The sequence below is a fragment of the Onychostruthus taczanowskii genome, unplaced genomic scaffold (assembly GCF_017590055.1).
Source record: "Onychostruthus taczanowskii isolate IOZ18803 unplaced genomic scaffold, ASM1759005v1 scaffold31, whole genome shotgun sequence".
Lineage (NCBI taxonomy): Eukaryota > Metazoa > Chordata > Aves > Passeriformes > Passeridae > Onychostruthus > Onychostruthus taczanowskii.
In genome coordinates this window covers 8,800,724-8,822,234 of record NW_024500461.1, presented here as the reverse complement: position 1 = coordinate 8,822,234, position 21,511 = coordinate 8,800,724, and the positions used below count along the sequence as shown (strand labels likewise).

Genomic DNA, 21,511 nt, shown 5'->3' with positions numbered 1-21,511 from the left:
GTTTCTTTGATGAGCTTAGATACCATGGTGACAGTAGAAATATCTAGGATGGAAGACAGAGAAATTACAAAATTATTTTGTTGAGAAATGCTAAAGGGAAAGGTCTCAAACCTTTATCTAAGATTTGATGCCAGGCTAACTATCTCCATGTATAAAGCATGCTTTTTGCAGTAAAGACAGGATTATAACCAGCTAAGAAGTTTCTAGGCAATTTAGCCAGCACATAAGACAATTCAGGATTTTTTACTCTGCCAACTAACATAAAACAGAAATACATTATTTTTCCTCTGTTCAAATGATAGGGCCAGGCTGAAGATCCATTCAATCAGCATTCCAGGCCTGCTGTGAGATGCTATACCCATTTTTACAGAACAGTAAGCTGATATGCACAGAGTTAGTGCCAGTCAAAACAAGAGCTCCAGGAAGTCTTATGGTCTAATCAGTAGCCACAAAGGTTTCTAGCTTTTTGGGAAAGAGGCATATTTCACAATGCACTGATCTATTTATGTACATGCATTTCCACAAGGCAACTTTTTCAGTTTCAGCTGCAATGCTGAAAAGCCTTTTTTCATTTTTATCCATCATGTGATGAAGATGTGAAAGATGTGATCATAATGACAATAAAGATTAAAGGTAGGAAATTAAGTAGGGCCTCTTAGGCATTTGAACAATACCTTTTTTTTTGGCTAATAATTATTCTTCCTGGTAATAATATGTAAGGAGAGTAAATTACATCATCATCATTGTTATCTTCATATCTTGATGTATGATTTGACTACAAACCACTAAATACAGTACTATCAAAATTAAGAATGTTACACCTGTAGCACATCACACAAACCACCTACAAGTTACAAAGAGTAGGTTCCCACTGTGCAGCTGATTTTAATTATTACTAAGAGTTATTTCCACCTAGAGAAATTAATGTAGGTCTCACCACACCAGCAGAATTCACTACCCTACAGGCAATCTGGAACCTCCTTTCCCTGGAATCCAGGGGAATTAATGTCCATCCCAGGTATTTAGTGTCAGCCTACCTTTGATACTTCACAGATTTTGGTCTAGTAATTAAGGATGAAAGACATTGGTGTCCCTTCTTGAACCCATCTGTGTTGCAGAACTTGCTGAGAACTATTGTTAGGGAGAGGAATGAGGTATTCTTTCCCTATAGTGATTTGTCAAAAATAGACTACCAAACCAGCCAGTGATCCTGGGTAAACAATGGGAACCTAAATTAGAGCACAGCAAATAAAGCAAGAATAAGCAAGAATTACTATTCATGGACTTCCCTACTCATTGAAGCATGGATGGATGGATGCAGTTATGCCAATAAAAATATGTGCAGAATGTATGGTATGGTGTATCTAGATGCCTCTCTTACTTCATCCATACTAGGAGCTGAACTGTCACAACTATTTTGCATTAAAATATCACAATGCTGACAGAGAAAGTATATAATAAATGCTGTGCAGCTGGAGCCAAATGTGGTATTTTTTCTTCTGCAGTTCATCTGCCCAATGACCTACCCCTTGCCATCCACTATTTCAGGCTGTCTTTTTTTTTCTTGTTGCTATGTGACCCTAGGTCAATTGGCAGGAAGAGGAAAGAATTATTTGGAAATTTAAAATACTAAACCTGCAGTGGTTAGAAAGGATTTTTTTCCTTCAACAGAGTTCAAAAAAAGTGGGTGCAATCTGGCTGTATCTGAATGCCAAAAGAAATATGACAGCTCTTAATGCCTGGAAAAGGCTTTTAAAAAAAAAAATCAATTTTTTATTTCTCTCTCTACTTTAAAACTTCATGTTTCTTAAGGAAACACAGCTTAGGAAATCACACTCTAAGCCAAACTTTTTCAGTAACTTTTGAACCTGTTGCAATTTCTGAGTCAATTCCAACTTAATCTGATCAAAGGCTAGAGGGCTTATAAACTTAGTGAAAATCAGGGAATGTAAGGAAAGGAAAAAAATCAAAATTAGAATTGCTGTGGAAGGAAAGACTGGAGCAAAACCTCAAGCTATCCATTGCATTTGCTGTGGCCAGGTGATCAGCACATGCATCTCCAGGTTTATCTGACACCTGCCTTTCATAATCATAGGCCTTGGGGTGGCACATGGCAGCAGAGGAGCAGAACTACAGCTTCACAGGGAAGGATGCACAGGAGAGGATACAGGAATGCCCCACCCAGGTAGCAAGGCTGCTTTAGTTCAGCTGCTTGGGGAATAACTTCACTGATTTTCTGCTTTTACCTCTTGCCTGGCATTCTTCTTTCCGGGAATGAAATTAACAATTCACTGTCATTCTCATCATTCTGGGTCTAGTCTGTTCATGGCTAAGAGCAGGATAAGGTAAATCTCAAAGAAATATGGGACCTTTGACTAAATCAACAAATCAGGCCAAATTATTGAGAGTACATTCATCTACTAAACTCTGAGAATTCCCCTCTTTTCTAAAATGTTCATTTCTGTCTCCTGACTAAGTGAAGCAGTTTCTCTGTTTTCTGTCTCTTTTTTTCTTACAGCTCCTTTGCCAATTCACTCTCACTGCAGGAGCGCTGCCCTCTCTCTATTACCCCTTCTGCCATCCCATTATAGGGGAGATCTACAGAGGCAAAGATAGTTATTTTGCCGGTTTCCCATGGGTCTAGTTCACTGGACATGGTTTTGCAACCATGAAATACTGGTTTAATAAAGTTCAAGAGGGGAAACTATTGAAATTGAAAATGAGTACTTTTGGTGGAATTTTTTATCCTAAGGGTAATACAGGAGGGAATTTCTGTAAGAAAGTTGATTACTACTGGGACAGTGAATGGTAAATTGACTTCGGACACAGACTAGTTCTAAGATACTGATATTTGTTCCTCAGCTCCACATAAATAACTGTATAAACATGCTTTTTATTTTCTTTGTGCCTGGTACTTTTTTCCCCCTTTCTTGCACATATTTTGAATTTAAATGCCGCTTTATTCACAGGATAACTCCTATCAGAGCCGGTGGTTGTTTGGTTTCTGGTTGTTTGGTTTTTTTCCCCTCCCCTATACAAGATTGTAAACCCTAGTTCACATTCACAAATTATTTATTGTCTCTATTTTTAAAAGATTTCAATCAGAAACCAGACAAGCTGGAAACATCCAGGTGATTTTTTTTTTCAGCTAAAAAATCAATTAAAATATTCTAATAAATGTATCTCCCAGTGCAGTGTCTGAATTCAGGTATTTAGCCATGTTGAGTGAAAACTTATAGGGCAGGGCTTGGGAGCAAGGACTCATTTGAGCGTGGCATGGAAAGGAAAAGAGAAAGAAAAATGGAAGGGCAGGGAATCGCTGTGTGATTTACATGAGAGGAACGAAGGCGGCAGTGCAGAACCCGGCGCTCTCCCTTTCCCGCAGCCGCCTCCAGGGAACACGAAGCCGACTGGCGGGATGACCCATTAACCTGCATTAACTACAGCTCCCATCAGCCCGGGCGCGGGGCTGCCCCGCCGCCGCCGGAGCCGCAGCCGCTGCCGGAGCCCCGGCTCGGCGACGCGCCTCCCTCTCCCCAAGATGGCGGCTCCGTTGGCGGTAAATTCGGGTAAGAACAATCTGAGCGCGGTTCTGCGGCTTCTCCTCCGCCTCTCCCCGCGGCCGTCCCGCTCCCCGGCCGCCGGCGGCCCTGCACCTCTCCTCCGAGCCCGCGGAAGGGGGCGGCCGCCCTGGGCAGGCCGGGCGTGGCGAAGCGGCGAGGCGAGGCCCGGGCGCGCAGCGGGCAGGGCTGCGGGGCGCGGTGTGCGGGAGGCGCTGGGAGAGCGGCCTCCCGGGCGGCCGTGCCCGGGCTCGGGCCGCGCAGAGCTGCCCGGGGACAGAGCTCCGCTGTCAGAGCTGGCGCCGTGCCTGGCTGGTCCTGGCGGAGAGTCACCTCAGGCAGCCAAGGCCTCCTTGCTTAGAGCGGACTGTGGTAACTCGGTGTGCACGTGGTTAGGCATCGCTTCGGTATTACACTCGTCTCCTAATGCTGTGTGGTGTAAGAGGCAAAACCAGAATTTTGCCCTGCTGTCTACGTGTAGTGCCATTCAGTAGTTAGAGAAAACAAACAAAGCCCCTATCCTTCTTTACTCTTCTTTTTCTAAGACTGGACCAGGTCACTTCTTTCAGACTCTTATTAATCCTATTCTCTGGCTCACTATTTCAGTGTCTAGCTCTGAGGAGCCCAAAATTAGACACAATATAGGAGTTAAGGACTCTGAGATGCCTAAATAGTCACTTGCATCTGCTGGCTACAGCTGTTAATCCAGTCTGGAACCTGTAGGCAGCCTGTGCTGTAAGCCTGTGCTGCTGACTGTTCAGCTTCTTGTCTGCCATCACACTTGGCTGTTTGACACTTGGGTAAAGCTGCTCTCCAGAAGCTCTCTTGGTTCCCAGGCTGTGCAGTGATTCTCTGTTGGGTGCAAGATGTTGCATTTACTCTTGTTGAGCTCTATTGGGTTAGCAGAAGGAGATTGGAGACCCTGTAAAAATAGTTGTCACTGGAATATAGGCCAAAAGGTCTGTAAGTAAGGTTTTGTGTGTGAATAATGACAATTATTAGTCATTATTAAGTCTAGCTAATAGAATTAAAATCTCCATTCCTGTGGCAAGCAAGGAACAAATTTTACAGAGAAGATTTTTTTGATCTCACTGCATGGATTGCATCCCTGTAGCGTTACAGAAAAGCAGTAATAAAGCAAAGACTCTTCATGAAAAACTATGCCTTTGTTGAAGTGAAAATTGGAGTAGTTCAAATGAGACTGTTTTTTGAGTTACAAAAATGAGACAGCAAGAGCGTCTATAAAAAATTAGGGGAAGAAAGAGTTTTTTGTGGCAGTAGAATTAGTAAAGATTTTGCCTTAGGTTACAGTATATTGTGTGTGGGAACAGACATATCATGGTTGTGTCTATCACTTGTCAAAATGTTCATACATATAAGCTTTAACTGCTACTGTTACCAAGACAAGCAACTCAGGCTGTCTTTTCTTGCTGTCCCTGATGGGATGGTCAGCCTTTCTAAAATTAGTAATAATAGAACAGCTTAAGTGGGAAAAAGTCGGCATGGTTGCTGAAGTCTCACCTCTTCCTATTCCAGGTGCCTGTTCCTTTCTCTGCAATGATCCATCATTGTGCCATTGCAGAGCAAACTGGGTTGTTAATGTGATCCTGCTGAAAATAAAGTCCTTTTTGGATTAGATTTTGGTTAGAGAAGTTAGATCCTTAATTTGTTCTAATTCCCTACAGTACACGTGTTTGGGCTGGTGCAAAGCAATTATGTGGTAGGGACAAGAGCAAACAAATGGGCCAGGGAAGTAGTTGATCAGCTTTTGGCAGGCACTGTGGCTTGCTGGTGGTAGTTATTGGACTTGGTAATGTAGCAAGAGTGAAAAGACAATTTCAAAGTGGAAGTAAATGTGAACACTGAAGTTGTGTGGGATAGCCAGCTACAGCTGAGTGTGAAATTATGCATGCAGTATTGGCTATTTTTGGGCAGGGGTAACATTATTGATTTAAAACACTGATGCTCAGAAAAGGCAAATTTGTCCCTTTTTTACACAGCCATACTGGTGCAGCTAAATGTGTTGTCTCAGTCTTTTGTACATTCACGTGTAGCTACTCAGCACGAATGGCTTCACCATTTAAGTGTGTAGACTTCACCATTTAAGTATGGCAGTCTTTGATCTGACATTCTAGAGGTACTTTGAAGCTTAGGAGATTGGCATTTTGATTGTTGGGAGGGATATCAATTTTCGTTTGAGTAATCAAAGGAGTTTGTGCTCTCTCAACAGGGAATGTTTTTCCCTGATTAGCGAGGCAGGATTTTACACCCCTTCCAGGTGACTAGGTCAGTACACACTGCTTCATCGCTGACAATGTAGGAGCAATCAAGGTGTTTTAAGTAGCTTGCTTTTGCTTAAACTGTTGGTTTTCCCAACTTGCTCACTCAAGTAGTAGTCTTGGAAATGGTTGAAATAATTTTTCTTTAGCCATCTGATTTAATGCAAGAGTATTGTATATTTTGATTCGATGGGTTGCTTAGTTAATAGTGAAGGTAGTCCTTTTCTGGAGTGTTCTGTAGAAGAGGTAGAGTCACAGTCCTGGAGGGATTTAAAAGACATGTAGATGTGGCACGTGGGGACATGTGGTTTAGTGGTAGACTTGGCAGTGCCAGATTAGTGCTTAAACTCGATGACCTTAAAGGTCCTTTCCAACCTAATACCTGTATTTACGTATTCTTTCTTGTAAGATGACTTTCAGCACCAGAATTTAGGTGTGTACATAATCTTTTTTGGTTTTGTGCCTTAGGAAAGGAAAATTTACTTGATGGGTGTAAGAGGATACTGACATGCCAAGAGTAACAGTAAACTAAAAAAGAGTCTACTTATTGAAAATAATGTAGAAATAATTTGTTTTCTTCCTTTCTCTATTTCAAATACATTGTTTATCTCTTCTTTTAGCTGCAAGCTTGTGGGGTCCATATAAGGACATATGGCAGACTGTAATGAATGCCATTTGGAAAAGGCAACCTGAAGCTGTTCATCGTCTCGATCAAGTTCTAAAGAAGCACAAATCTGACTTCATTTCTCTCTTCAGAAATCCGGTACTGGACTAATGCTCTCTTCTGGAATGAGCTGGAGAGTTGATGATTTACTCTGTCTTATATTGGTGTCTTACATGCCATTTTAGATGCTGGCCATTCTTTTCTTGTGACATTTTTACTGTACATAACCCAGATGTGTTATACCAGTCCTGTGCTGCTGTAAGAATACAAATAGTATTAAGTGGGAAAAAAATGCATACATTTTATATTGTATCTTCTACAGGATAATTTTATCTATGATGATTTTTTTCTCTCATTATTTGAGCGTGATTTTGAAAGGAATAGTAAAAGTATCTGATGATCCATCAGGCATGTATTAACTTTTGTTGTTACTCTTGTGTGTCTGAAATAAAGCACAAAGCTGTTTTGTCTGGTTTTGCTTTTATTTCAGTCAGATTAACAAACATAAAAAATAGGTGAACACATGAACTTAAAAAATGCAGAATGTGTCCTGTTCAGAATGCCAGATAATGTGAAAAAACTTCCTGTTTCTTGGCTGGTGGATCATAAGGTAGTAACTAGAAACATATCTTCTTTCAGTGGTGTAGTTTCTCCAGTAATAGATGGCTTTTTTTAAATTGAAAGGTCAGAAAATTTAACAGTCAGCTAGAGAGTTTCATCAGTATATTTTAGCATCTCAATTTAGTGGAAGAAGAATGATGTAGAGAATAGTTGAGAGTTACACAACAGTTCTTATCGACAAGCCAGATGTCTTTCACTGACTTGATACCAATTCCAGCTGAGAATTGTATCAAAGTTTACTTTGAACCACTAGTATTTTGAGTAAACTAAATGTCAGCACTGATTGTATAAGTTTATTTTTTTCCATTCCTACAAAGAGACCACTGCTGTCCAAGCATGAAGCATTTTGAGGATGCCTTTACTATCTCTGTTTAAAAACAGTGCCTTTGTTTTTATGATTACAACCTAACCTGACAGAACTGTATTTGTGAGGAAGGATTAATGTGTAAAGCTTTATTCAGTATTTGATCTTGCCATTTTGAATAACTTCCGATGCTTGTTTCTCTTGCAGCCAAAAAATGTTCAGCAGCATGAGAAAATTCAGAAAGCAAGCACAGAAGGAGTTGCTATCCAGGGTCAGCAGGGAACTAGGCTTTTGCCAGAGCAGCTCATCAGAGAAGCCTTTATCCTCAGTGACCTCTTCGATATTGGAGAGCTGGCAGCTGTTGAGCTCCTTCTAGCTGGTGAGAAGGGAAAATATTTAAGAACTGGAGATGTATAGCTTACATAGGGCCTTCTTATTTAATTGTACATTTAAGGTGAATGCCTGATACAGTGAAAGCCTCAGCTTCCTGTCACAGAATGTTCTTAAAAAGAAATTCTCACTGTAATGTCATATGGTAGTAGTGTTCTAAACCCTAATGTTTGTATGCTCAGCTGTTGCAAAGGGGGATATATTCTGAGGAGGTTTTATGATATACTTTCTGTATCATTGAATTTCAACATAATTAAGACATGATTGAGAATTTTTCCCTAAAGCAGTGTAATAGATGCTGATTCTTCAAATTATGTGTTAGTTATGCATTGCTGTGTGATTCTGTAATGTAATAATTGATTAGTAAGAGAAGTATACTGGAGAGTGACACATTTTTTGTGTAGATGATTGATTTTAGAATCGTTAAGTTAAAATTGTTAGTTGTTATTACTAGTTACTGTTCATTAACTTGGAAAATTCATTGAAGTAGATTGCAAGTTTGTCACCTTTGGAAAGCCATCTTAAAGTCAGGCTCACTTTCTGTTTTGAACTTGAATTTTCAGTGTACTTTCAGGTAGAAAATTTAATTTTGAATAAAAGATATATTTATGATAATCATCTTGAATTTATGATTAAGATGGCTACATATCAGTGGCAAATACCATTTGGACTAGGATATTTATGGACTAGCACTTTAAAAAACAATTTTTGTATGTTTTAGTGGTTGAATATTAATTTTACCAATAGCACTTAAAATATTTGGGATTTCTTATAAGTGTCTGAAACAAATCAAAGTGATGGTGAATAACCACAAATTCATTACTTTGAATGCGATATTTGTATTTCCATTAGAAATACAAAGATATAGAGCTGTTACCAAGGAAGGTATATTCAGCTTTCTTTGGCTATTTCTGTGCATTGTCATTCACTAGGAGAACACCAGCAGCCTCACTTTCCTGGCCTTACAAGAGGTCTAGTGGCGGTTCTGTTGTACTGGGATGGAAAAAGATGCATTGCCAATTCACTGCGAGCCCTCATCCAGTCACGGCAAGGCAAGATGTGGACGTTGGAGCTCAGGTCTGTATCAGGGTGATGAGCTGATCAAAGCTTTTTGTTTTGAGTGCTTTTAGAACTAATTAGACTGAAGGGAATATGTATAGTCTCAAATTTGCTTTTTTCTTGTAACCTGATGCAGCTGCTATCATGTCTGTTGCTTAAGCATGATAATTTTTTGAACATATTTTTGTTGGATTATAGGGATGTCTATTTTACTTTCAGTTCTTTCATGCTACTTCACCTTTTGGCAGTATTTTACTTCAAACACTGTCCCAGTCATTGTTGCTCTAACTAGTGATCATTGCTCAGTATTTGAGGACACTGCTATGTTCTGACTTTCTGTGTACTGTAGAAGGGAATTGTGATCCTGGCTTTACCTAAAAGGAATATACAGTCTACTGATGAACATTATATGCTAGTATTTTTTGCCTTGAAAAAGGAGGCGGTACACACTGCTTCCAAGTTGGCTAGAGAAAGATGGAAAAATATTTACATTTAACAGTGTAAATATAAATTCGGAGTGCAGTATCTGGACAATTGCATTTACTAGTAAGAAAGAGCTTGTGAGTTTGTGAGTTATGTGCATCTTGTATATAATCCTTTTTCCTTTTAATAGAAATCTTAACTAGCTGATCCCTGTTGTATTCTCATGTTTCATGTTCTTGAGCCTACAGCTACCTAAAGACTCTGTATCCATTCAGCATAATGTTTTGAAAGGGCACTAGTTACTGATTAGTGATGCACTTTTAGTTGCTCTCTGTATACAATTTATTTGTATGGTTTTTTTAATCAAATACATTTTATGGGATTCAGCATTTTAGACATGTTGGAAACTGGAAAACTATGATTAATTGTTAAATTTATATTCTTTCTGTTACAGTCAAGAGTTAATTTCCATGACAACACGCTTTACAGATGACCTAATGGAGCAGGGTTTGACTCAGAAGATCCTCACACTTGTGTCTCACATTGATTTGAACAATGAATTTGATAAACTCCAGAGAGAGCGAGGATTGGGCAGTGAGAAACATCGCAAAGAGGTAAAATTCACTGAGCATGGATATTCTTCTGTGTTACTGAACACATTAGGATAGAGTTAGACTGCAAAGAGTCATCTACCTTTGCACAAAGTCTGCTGCTGTCTGAGATCACAGGTACTGCTCCACAGCTTGTTCAGTATCAGTGTGGGATTCACATTACTTCTTGCATTTCTATTTTGCTGTTGCTCCCAGATGCTAGGGCATGTCTTATTTTTAGTGAAGAATTATAACAGTAAAAATCTAAGCCTAATATTTACACTGTGCGTAAAGTTCTTATTTTTTTAATTCTGAAGTCTGTATTTTAAATTATCTGCACTATTGACAAAATATGAACTAATTCACAAATTATTAAAACAGATTGAAACCAAGTTGAGTCAGGTTTCTCTTAATTAATTCTCTTAATAACCCAACTGTGTTAATAGGAACAAAAGCATTTCTAGTAGTCAAGTGAAAATTGCTTGAAAAGACATTGTCATCTCTGTAGTTCTTGGACTTAATTGACACTGTGACTAACTGCAGCATAATTTTGCTGGCAGGAAGTTTTTAAACATTATTATTTTAATTTTTGATCTCCTTTCTAATGGGTGATCTGCCTAAAAATCCTTCTGTGTAATAATAAATCAGTTTATTTTCCACTGGATAAAGAACTAGCCTTACACTTTTACTATGAATCTAGAAACTGTGAAAATAGTATCTTTCTCATTTATCTTTAATAACCTTAATTTACCGTAGTTTCACCTGAAGAGTGATTTTTTGGGGCAAAGGGAAGATTGATTGTAACTGAGGTAACTGCCAGTGCAGTTGTGTAATTAGAGACAGGGAATGTGCCTTCTGTGTGATACATTTAGAACTATGTAAATTCTGTATAGATTGATGTCTCTCTTTACCCAACAGGGATGCTGGTTTGTGTGTAGTCATATTCCCAGGTATCTACTCACACCTCTCATGAAATACATAGGAATATAAATGCAGTTAACAAGCAGAAGTGTGCTTTTTTTGTTCAGCAAATAAATCCAACATTTTCTGTAGCTGCTGTCTTTAGAGTGATTTTTAGTTTAAGCCAGTCATCATGATTGACTGAGGAGGAGAAATTGAACTTGCTACCAGAATAGGTATATTTACCAGGTTTGTTTGTTTGTCTTGTAAAGGTTTCTGATCTCATTAAAGAATGCCGACAGTCCTTGGCTGAAAGTCTCTTTGTCTGGACCTGTCAGTCACCCCTGAGTAAGGATGACACTCTAATCCTCATAAGTTACCTGGAGAAGGTAACAGTGGAAGCCGATGGCTCGTTGGATGGCGTGAACTTGTCTCTTCTCATGGCTCTCCTTTACTGCTTTGATGTCAGCTTTCTGGAACAAGGGGCAGAGGATCGTGAAGGTAATGCTGGCAGCTTTCACAGAGGTTACATTGTGCAGATGGGTAAATTGTTTAAGCAGTTTTGTTATTGATCAGTAACAAATTGGCACGATTTTGCGTGTGTTTTCTCACATTTGTTTACTGAGTATTGGTTTTGTGTTTTTGTTGCTGTTGAAGACTTGATGCACCGGCTCCCTCTGCTAGCAGAAAGACAGTACATAGCAACGATCCACACTCGGCTTCAGGAGTCTCAGCCCTGGAAATTACCAGGCCTGCAAGCCACTGTTAGATTAGCCTGGGCACTGGCATTGCGAGGAATATCCCAATTCTCTGATGTGACAGGTAAAGTTCAGTTGCTGCACATTAGTATTCAGAGCCTGCAAGTGCTGTAAGTCAAAGGATCTACACCTTTATGAAGTGTTATTTACTTCAAACTTTTTCTATCTGAGTTTGGTTGTAGTGAATTGAATTGCTCTGAAATGTACACAGATGTAGAAGTAATTATTTACTAGACAGTAATAGTGCCTCATTGAAGTGAGAGAGATTTTAACGTACTGGAAAATTCAAGGATTTAATTTTCAGCTTTAATATCATTTGAATCTGCTTAAATCTAGAATAGATTCTTGATTGTGTTTTTTTTTTTACATCTGTAGATGTTAGACCTCAGTATCTTGAGATGATGAATCTATTAATAATTTTCTTTTTTCCTTTCCAAACCTCACAAACCATCTAGCTTTCTACTATGTCAAAATTGAGTCTACTCAAAATATCTAATAAATAAAATACAAACATTATAATTAATGTTTAATAATGTTGGTTTGTGATTCTTAGTTGACTGCCTTAGATTTTTTGGGGTAAATGGATATTCACTGTAACATTTATTAAAACAGAAAGTTGATGTCATCATCTGCCATTAATTTATCCTTTTTCAGTCTGGTTCTCCTGTAGAGTAGAAAAACCAGTTGATAGAAGCGTGGAAATTTGCATGTCAGCTGTGTATCCTGAAATATATTTGTTTGGTAACAGAGTGTTACTTCTTCTACTCTTATGAATTTTGTTGCCCAGCTCTAGCAGAATTCACTGAGGCAGACGAGGCAATGGCAGAGCTAGCGATTGCTGATTACGTTTTCCTGTTCCTGACTGAATCCGTTGTGGCATCTGAAAATTTCTACCAGGAGGAATTTTACATTCGCAAAATCCATAACCTTGTCACAGACTTCCTTGCGCTCATGCCAATGAAAGTAAGTGGTTTGTGTGAATAGCACTTACTGAGAAATGTGGGCATCTCTTCTGTGTTTCTGTTACTTGGATGAGGTGGCAGGGATTCAGACATGATGCTCAGCTTGAGGTCCTGTGCTTCAGAAAACCTGTTCGCTTTATAGAAGCCATAATGTTTGGGGTTTGGTTTCCACACTGATGGAGAATGTGGTTTTTAAAACACTTCAGTGTGGTGAGATTTGCAAAACAAGCTTTTATGCTGGTAGTAGTGGTTTTTTACATTATTAAAATTTAAATGAATGCTGAAATTCCATTCAGTTTGGGTTTTGTTTTTCTGTTTTTTTTCCTGTTTTGGCTCAGATTTTCAGTTGGTTGTAGCTAATGTCTGAAGATGAAGAGAGATGTTCATTACAAGCAGGACTTTGTTATACAGGGTATAAGACAAAATCAGATCATTGACTTGCATTCTACTTTGATATAAGCCAGTACTAGTTGTTTCACAGGAAATTGTTAGTAGGCAATTGAGGTATAGCCTTACAAGGCAACTTTTTGTCTTAACTGCTGCTAGGTAGTGGTTGGCTTATGTCAGCTGTTTCTACTGAATCTCAAAAATATTTTAGGTAAAAAGAAGTGTCTGTTTTGCAGGATCTTTGTTTTGCTTTGTGTATCTGTTTAACCTTTGTTCAGTTTTACTAACTCTCTAAATCAGCATTTTAATTAATTCTTTTGCATAGTTTTAGCATTTGTGCTACTCGCCAGTGATGATCTGGGTAAATGTTTTGGTTACCTCCATTATTTTCATTCAGAACTTGATAATTAATTATCAAATAATTAGTTGTTTAACTTTTCAACAGGTTTTTTTCTTGTTCAGTTAGTATACCAATTTAGCTAGTTTGCTTTGACCCTTTCCACAGTTATTTCTAGTTTTTAATAATTTTTTCTTGTTATTACTATTTTTAAACTATTTTTCCCAATGAGACACAATTATTTTGCTTCTCATTCAGTTTTGCATATTCAGATAGATTGTAGACTATGAACTAGTCTCTATTGACTGTCAACATGTTTTATTTTTTATGTGCTGAATTGGTTGCTTGCTTCTGTTTCTTGTTCTTCAATGTCTCCTTAATATTTAACAATACTTTTAATCTCATTATGATTTGTTTTCTGTAAGCCTCCGTTGGGGTCTCATGTCAAAAGCTTTTTGAATTTAAAACTAAATGTCAGCTGGTTTTTGTTCAGTAATTAGCGTTTTCAACACAAAGAAGTTTAGGATGCTGATTAAATGGCTTCTTTTTCTTAAAAAATTGCTGCTGTTCTTCTTGCTCTTCTCGTTTTTCCTGTGGCATTTATTGACATGTGATAATTCTTCTGGCTGAGATAGAGTAACTCCAAAGTTGCATCAGTTCAGACCTTTTCAAGTCATAAAGTAGCTGCAAGTAGAAGTAGTTTTTAGTAGTGAAGAAGGGTGCAATCCACAGATCTATATATAGGAATCAATATTTTGCATTCATGTTTGTATTTGCATTACATGTTTCTTTTCACTCCTGGTGAGTAATGGTCTAGCATCCTTTGAAACTAAGCTGTCTAGCTCTTAAATTAAAAAGAGGAAAAGGGCCCACCTTTTGTAGCCAAACCGAAGTATCTGGTGCAGTCAGTTAGGAAAAACTCCCATGATACAGATTCAGGGCTTTTGCTCTGCGCTGAGGGCTTTGGCAGTAAGCAAGTGATTGACTGTAACTGTGAGTGTAAGCTCTTGGGAGGGAGAGAGGATTGAAAAATAGAAAAAATCGAATATTCTTGTCATGTTCGTGCAAGTACGTTTGCTTTCTTAGTTTTAATAGGCCATGTAGACAATTCTATTATTTCTGGTCTGTTTCATTCTTAGCTAAATATAGACCACTGTTTCTTTTTCCACTTCATAAATCCTGCAGGTGAAACAGCTGAGAAACCGTGCCGACGAAGATGCTCGCATGATCCACATGAGCATTCAGATGGGAAACGATCCACCTATTTCCCTTCGGAGGGATCTGGAGCATTTAATGCTTCTAGTAAGCCTTATTTTCTTGTAAATTACTGTGACAGATAATGATTGTGACTTCCATTTGTCATCTGAAACTTGTACCTGAATGATACCATATGGTGCTGGATCTCTTCCCTTTTGGGATTTTTTTTTTTTTTCCTGAAGTAGAGACACTTTTCTATAATTTTTCATCTAAAGGAGTTAATTTACTGCCTTGGTTTCTGATGTTAATGTCATGGTTTTTATTATTTTTTAGTAAGTAAATATTGCACTGTTTCTTACGTTTGAAGGTTTTAGAGGTTTTTACCCCACTGTTGACAATTACTCTGCTAAATAATTGAAATGTTTAAATAATGCTCATGTGTTGATATATTTGTAATGAGAGTTTGGGAAGACTGTTTTGTTTTTGTTGTAGAGTAGGCTTGGTAAGGTGACTCCATCAAGGCTGATGGAATTACAAATTCCCTTATTTTAGTAGACTTTTGACCGTAAGTGTACATTTAAAACAATGATTTTTGTCATATTTATAATAAAATAAAATCAAAATCAAATAAAATGGAAATAAGAATACTTATATTTGTTTAAATATTAGCTATTAGAGTTGCTTAACTGCACTTTTAGAAAAATCCATGTTGAAAAACAGATTTGCATACTGAACTGAGGTGTTTTATATTTTCTGGTAATTTAAAAGCTTGTATTACTAGTCTTATCCAAAGATGCTCCTTCAGGTTATAAGACATCAGGAAAATGTGTAGTGAAATGCTTTCTTGAGCAGTTCATATAGCTATAGTAAACTTAAATGAAGAAATAAATCTTTGCTCTGAGAAATTTGTATGCTCAGATAGCAGATAAGGTTTCTAACTATGATGTTAGCCAACTTGTAAAATTAATGTATAAAGGTTGGCATATGGTTGTTTAAAGAGAAATGACTGGATTTTTTAGCAGTGATTTAATTCAAAATAATTAAATAGAAAATTATTAAATTTTCACTGATATGTGCATTTTGAATTTTGCTGGCTGTCACTAGCTCTAATGCTGTTATTTAGAAGCTGTAATTTTTCAGGAAGTTTTAAGAACTGGAACACCAACCTTGCAATGCTCTGCCTCTCAGATGTGTTTAGCTAATCTAGAACCAGTGCTTATTTTTGAAGTAATTGTTTTTTTCTTCCTGGAGTTGATACTTTTCTAACATCTTCCTTTTTCTGACAGATTGCTGAGTTGTATAGGAAGGACCCCTTTAATCTGGAGCTTGCCCACGAGTACTGGTGTCCGTCGGAGCCCCTGCAGACATCCACCATCATGGGCTCCTACCTTGGAGTAGCTCACCAGCGACCCCCTCAGCGCCAGGTTATCTTGATTTTCTTGAGTAATTCCTAGTAACTTAAGACCAAAGTAACAAAAAACCCCCAAGCAATAAATTTTTTTGGTATCCTTATTACAGATAACCTCTAAAAAGACCTTACCTTTTTTCAGTGGCTGATTTGCATGTGTCCCACTCTGCACGGCATGGTTGTTGTTGGTGGACCTAAAATGAGCTACTGCCAGCCATTCATGGTTGTCAGTAAACTTGGCCAGAGAGTACTAACACAACTCTGTGAACATGTTGTTTAGGTTTGATTTGTTACAGTTGCCAAGTGGATTCTCATAGTTCTTATGTTTTTTGTCTGATGACTTCTACATGTCTTTTTCATTTAACTGAGAAGTTAGATTCCTTAACCATAAAAAACCCAAAATTTTATTAACTGCAATTGATAGTGTTTTAGGGGTAAAAATTCCAAAGAATATTTTAATTATTTGACGCCTAAAAATTGTAGTCCATAAGAGATAGAACTTAAAATTAGAACTAAGAAATAATCTGAGCAGATAAAGCAGACATTCCAAAAATTCTTTGGGTACCTTGGGTGCTATCAGCCCTCAATGCTTCTTGAAGGATTGTGCAGTGCTAGGCAAAACCTTGTATGAGACAAATCAGACACATTCCAAAACCCACCCAGAATACTGGCAGCTTAAATTAGGGCCAGGTGCAAGCGAGCCTAATGACCCTGAAAGGAAGCACTGTGTGTGTGAGTCGCTGTTCAGGTATATGACAAGCACACTGAAGTCTTTGCTTAACTTGCACTGTGAAACGTGCTAATAATACTCCTGTGGAATATTTAGGAGCTGAAGTAAATTTTGTTACTAGAAATACAGAATTGCAGAGTTAGTATATTCTGCAGTCACATGAGTTATTTTGTTCAGTTCCTCTTTCAAACATGTCTGACTGAATAGGCCAGTCTACAAAGGAACTTGTCTACCCCACCCTCATTACATTAGAATTTGTTTTCTGACTTTTACTTCTTAATGTTTTCCTATAATACTCAGATTTTCCTTTTTTTTTTTTTAAACACTGATCTTTATTTGTTCTAGGTTGTCTTGTCAAAGTTTGTTAGGCAAATGGGAGATCTACTTCCTTCCACAATTTACATCCCATACTTGAAAATGCTGCGGGGACTGGCTAGTGGGCCTCAGTGTGCTCATTACTGCTTTAGTTTGCTAAAAGTCAATGGCAGTAGTCATGGTAAGAGAAGTGACACTTCAGCTCTTTCTCAACTCCTTTTCTTTCGAAAAGTGCAAAGACTCATTTGAGATGAATTGTGGCCTCATACTTTTAACATTTCATTATTAGTACAAAGGTGAAATTGGAAGTCTTTACTTGAAACTGTAATCTGAAAAAAACCTGACAGATGAGGTAGTTAGATGTCTGAGCACCATAGTGAGCAATTCACCTACTGAAATAATGCTTTTTAAAAAAAAATCCCATGTCTTAGCACCATAAGAAGTGCAGAATGTCAGTGTTGCTTATTATGAAAAAAAAAAAAATAAAGTCTTAAAGTGACATTGTATATTTTGTAAATGCAGCTAACTTTCCTGAGCCTTGTTCAGAAGCACTTTGTTCAGTTAGAATTTTTTGATACATGTAATACAATAGCACTTTCTCAAAGTAAGAGATGCTGGTCAGTCCTGTGTTTTGCATTCATTTTGCATTGGTCAAATTATAAAAAAACCCCTACTTTGAAGATAAAAATAATGCTGCAAAGATTCCATTTCATAAAACATAGAACTTACTTATACTAGTTCTTTGTATTAGCACCTTTCTGTCTCAAAAAAACCATAAACAAGCAAAAGTCTCCAAACATAAATGATTAGTTTTGTATACAATGACTTTCCTTTGAACTTTACTTTTTCCTTTAGATAAGAAAGTTTTTCTTTTAGTTTTAGCTACCCTGCTTTTCACCCTGTGGAAGAGTAGAAAGAAAAACTTATCATCTGTTTGTCATTTTTCTAGCGGAAAACATCCAAGGAGCAGGTGGCAGTCCTGTCTCCTGGGAGCATTTCTTCCACTCCTTGATGCTTTATCATGAGCACTTAAGGAAAGACTTGCCAAGTGCAGACAGTGTCCAGTACCGTCACCTGCCTCTCCGAGGCATCACGCAGAAAGAGCAGGATGGCTTAATTGCATTTTTACAGCTGACCACTGTTATAGTCAATTGGGTGAGTAACTTTTATTTGGTTTTCTTTGTTAATACTTTTTTTTTTCCCTTGCAAATCATCGTCATTCAGCTCTGAAGTTCTCCTTCACCAAAAAAAGTATGTAAGGAAAATTTGTCCAGTAGTTGTCATTTTATTAGTAAACTCCAAAAGTATGGGAAGCATAAGGAATAACTAAGAACCAAACACTGATGGCGTAGGTGAGGCAGAAAAAGATGATGCATTTTCCTGTGTTGTTGCTATTGCTGATTTTCTTGCTTCCTTGACTCTCATGCTGGTAATGGAGATGTCTTTCACAAGTGAGGTATATTCACAATAAATCCCTATGGATTTTCCATTTATCGCTATTCCTTTATTTATGAGTTTGAAAAAGCAAAAGTAATAGCTGAATTCAAAAGGAAGTGGTAGAAATTTGGCAAGGAATCTGATCAGCTGTGGAACTTGCCTCCAGGGTTATGGTTTAAAATGTCCCCTAACCACGGGTGTAAAATGATTTGAATTGATTGACTGGAAGAGAATTCCAGGAGAAGAAAATTGCAGTGCATAATTTTGTATTTTGAATTTTGTATTGTGGATTGTCTGTGTAATTCTGAATAGTGTAGAATTCTGCTCTTAAGTACCCTCCAGATTTTGCAGCCTAAAAGTTTTGTGATATAGTGAGATAGACTTGATTTTGCTGACACAAACACAAGACAGATCAGTGAAACTAAATATATTTTGTAAGAATCATCATTGCTGATACTGATAATGGAGTGATCCCGTTTGAGCTGTAATATCAGCATTGGATATGCATGGAGAAAAGGGAACTTTTAAAACTAATATTTCGTGGCATCATCAAATGATAATCTGGGATGAAGATATATGTGTTTTAAGGATGTAGGGAACTACCATTTGATGAGGCCAGAGGCTTGTTCCTGTCCAGTGGTTCATCTCAGAGTCTCTAGTTAGCTTATGTGAGTGATGATCCTGTTCTTAGACTAAAACAAATTGATACAAGTTCTTAGAAAACATCCAAATGAAGTGTGAGTTCATAGAAATATATAGAGATAGGAATATATGGAATGTTTGCAGTAGAAATACTAGTAAAAGTATCTCTACCCATGCTTGAAGAAGCTGCTAGAGAGAGTGTAAGTACTGAAGGACTAATTCCATGAATGCGTGTCTACTAAAAAACGGATTGTTATAGGAAGCTTGTATTATCCAAATGATTTTTCTGTGTGGATAGGCACAATTTTAGTACTTGTAAGTTTTTATACTCAGCTTCTTGTTTAACTAAAATGGTTGGCTTTGGAATTGTCTGCTGTTCTTTTGATATCTTATGTACTTTAAAGTACGGAGCAGAGTCTTTGGTACTGAACCGTAAATTAGAGGTTGTAAGACATGAAAAACCTTCAAAGTAATAATCTGCAGTTCTGTTTTCTGTTTATTCTGTAGAGTGAGAATGCTCGCCTGGCTCTTTGTGAGCACCCTCAGTGGACACCAGTAGTGGTCATCCTGGGACTTCTGCAGTGCAGCATTCCTCCTATTTTGAAAGCAGAGCTATTAGAAACCCTTACTGCTTTTGGAAGATCTCCTGAAATAGCTGCTTCACTCTGGCAGTCCCTGGAATATACACAGGTATCTTAGGATTTTCAGAGCTTAGACTGTAACATCCGAGTTTGTTGAAATTGCCAGTAGTATATTCAAAATAGTATTGCATTTCCTCCTTAATGTTCTTTGTGCCATTGTTGAATATATTTTTTTTTCGCAGTTAATGAATCGTTTCAGAGCAGTTAATGCTTTGAAATTATTTTGGAAATGACAGTGTCACCTCAGAGATGTCATTGGCTGTGCTTATTTTACACCAATACAGGTTTCCTAACAGTCCTGTTTGAACTGTAATTGCTGCCTTATCTTTAGTTGCTAATAAGAGACCCTGACAATAATGACATCTCACCACCTTTGTTTCCTAATTTATGATATTTCTTAAAATATACTATTGTAAGAGATAAAGAAGGAAATGTCTTTCCCCTACCCAATATAAGATAAAAATCATTAATGTGAAAACGTTTTGCAGATCTTGGAGAACACAAAGCTGGAAGCATACAAGTGTCAAACATAATCCAGCCTCTCAGACAGAAAAATCTTGTCTTTTTATCCTTTAGAAGGATTTAAAAAAAACTCTTCTTAGATCTAAAATGTGATAAATTTCTTTTTTTTTTTACTCCTGATAAAAATCATGGAGATGCACTTTGATGATGTGAAATGTTTTGGTCTGTTTTCATTTCTCTTTCTGTTTTGAAGATATTACAAACTGTGAGAAGTCCAGGCCAGAGGCAAGCAATTGGTATTGAGGTAAGAGATTCTCTGTACTTTGGCAGCCTCTCTGATCATCTGCATATGCATTTGGGAAGCACTTGCAGAGGCTGCCTCTCCTTCATGTGTCCATGGGAAAACTTTTCTAATAGACCCTGTTGTTTCACTGCTTTATAATTTACTTTCAAGCCTGCTTTTAATTTCTGGAAGATTTTATCCATTTTTGCATCTAGTTCAGCTTCATACTAGTAACAGAACATCATCTAGACCCTCAAATTCCTCATGAGCACTTCTTACTAAGAGTTTCTTAAATTGGACTCACTTTTGTTCCATCTTGGTATAGCTCACTGTGCGTCTAACAATAGTGGTAAATAAAAACAAAGTAGGTAAATGTTGAGGCGTATCTTCTAGTAGCTCAGAAAGAAATGAGTGTGTGTTCTGAACTGAAATAACAGTACTGATGCTTTGCTGCTTTTGCTCTGTTTGTGTTGTACTGTAGACAGAAATGCTGCTAAGTTGAATCACTGTGAAGCAATCCACAGATGATGCTATTATACTATTTATCACATTTCTTCCTCCTCCAAAATTTGTGATTTGTCTCCTCGTCTTTTTGCTGTCCTCCTGGGAAGGTTGAATTGAATGAGATTGAGTCCCGATGTGAGGAATATCCCTTAACCCGAGCCTTCTGTCGACTCATCAGCACACTAGTGGAGAGTTCATTCCCAGCTAACCTGGGAGCAGGTCTCCGCCCTCCAGGCTTTGATCCCTATCTCCAGTTCCTCAGGGATTCTGTGTTTCTCCGATTCCGCACCAGAGCTTACCGGAGAGCTGCTGAAAAAGTAAGTTTTGTTTGAAAATATTTTTTTTCTTAGGATATAGTTGTTGATGTGGCTTAGATCTGTTTGAGAAAGCTGTGCAAAAGTAACCTATAGCACTTGATAGTGTTTTGATTCTGTAAACAGGTGATATTTCAATTCATGGGTCAGGATATACTTCAAAGGAGCCTGTATAAAGTATCTTTTAAAAAATAAGTTTCTATTCCTGAATTTCAATTTGCTGTACAGGATTCTGCAAGTCTACTACGTGGCTAATGATTTCTGAACATGACATGCCCAAATCTACAAGTCAGATTTGTCCTTTTCTCACTGTTACCTCAGAAAGTATTTCTGACTTGCTGAAC

General features: G+C 37.7%; 1 protein-coding gene across 3 annotated transcripts in view; it reads left to right on the top strand.

Moving 5' to 3' along the window:
• Nucleotides 1–21,511, top strand: part of NUP205 (nucleoporin 205) — a 60,981-nt gene that overhangs the window by 11,725 nt on the left and 27,745 nt on the right. For 2 of the 3 annotated variants that reach the window (XM_041409842.1, XM_041409841.1), the window contains 14 exons: nt 6,460–6,602; nt 7,636–7,807; nt 8,751–8,895; nt 9,755–9,914; nt 11,063–11,291; nt 11,448–11,612; nt 12,336–12,511; nt 14,420–14,536; nt 15,718–15,855; nt 16,915–17,065; nt 17,834–18,039; nt 19,471–19,653; nt 20,320–20,370; nt 20,961–21,170. In XM_041409842.1, the coding sequence (XP_041265776.1) occupies nt 6,504–6,602; nt 7,636–7,807; nt 8,751–8,895; nt 9,755–9,914; nt 11,063–11,291; nt 11,448–11,612; nt 12,336–12,511; nt 14,420–14,536; nt 15,718–15,855; nt 16,915–17,065; nt 17,834–18,039; nt 19,471–19,653; nt 20,320–20,370; nt 20,961–21,170 (2,202 nt within the window). In that variant the 5' untranslated portion in view covers nt 6,460–6,503. Of the gene's footprint in view, nt 1–3,527; nt 3,570–6,459; nt 6,603–7,635; nt 7,808–8,750; nt 8,896–9,754; nt 9,915–11,062; nt 11,292–11,447; nt 11,613–12,335; nt 12,512–14,419; nt 14,537–15,717; nt 15,856–16,914; nt 17,066–17,833; nt 18,040–19,470; nt 19,654–20,319; nt 20,371–20,960; nt 21,171–21,511 lie in introns of those variants that run through there. The other variant, XM_041409840.1, reaches the window with a different exon arrangement.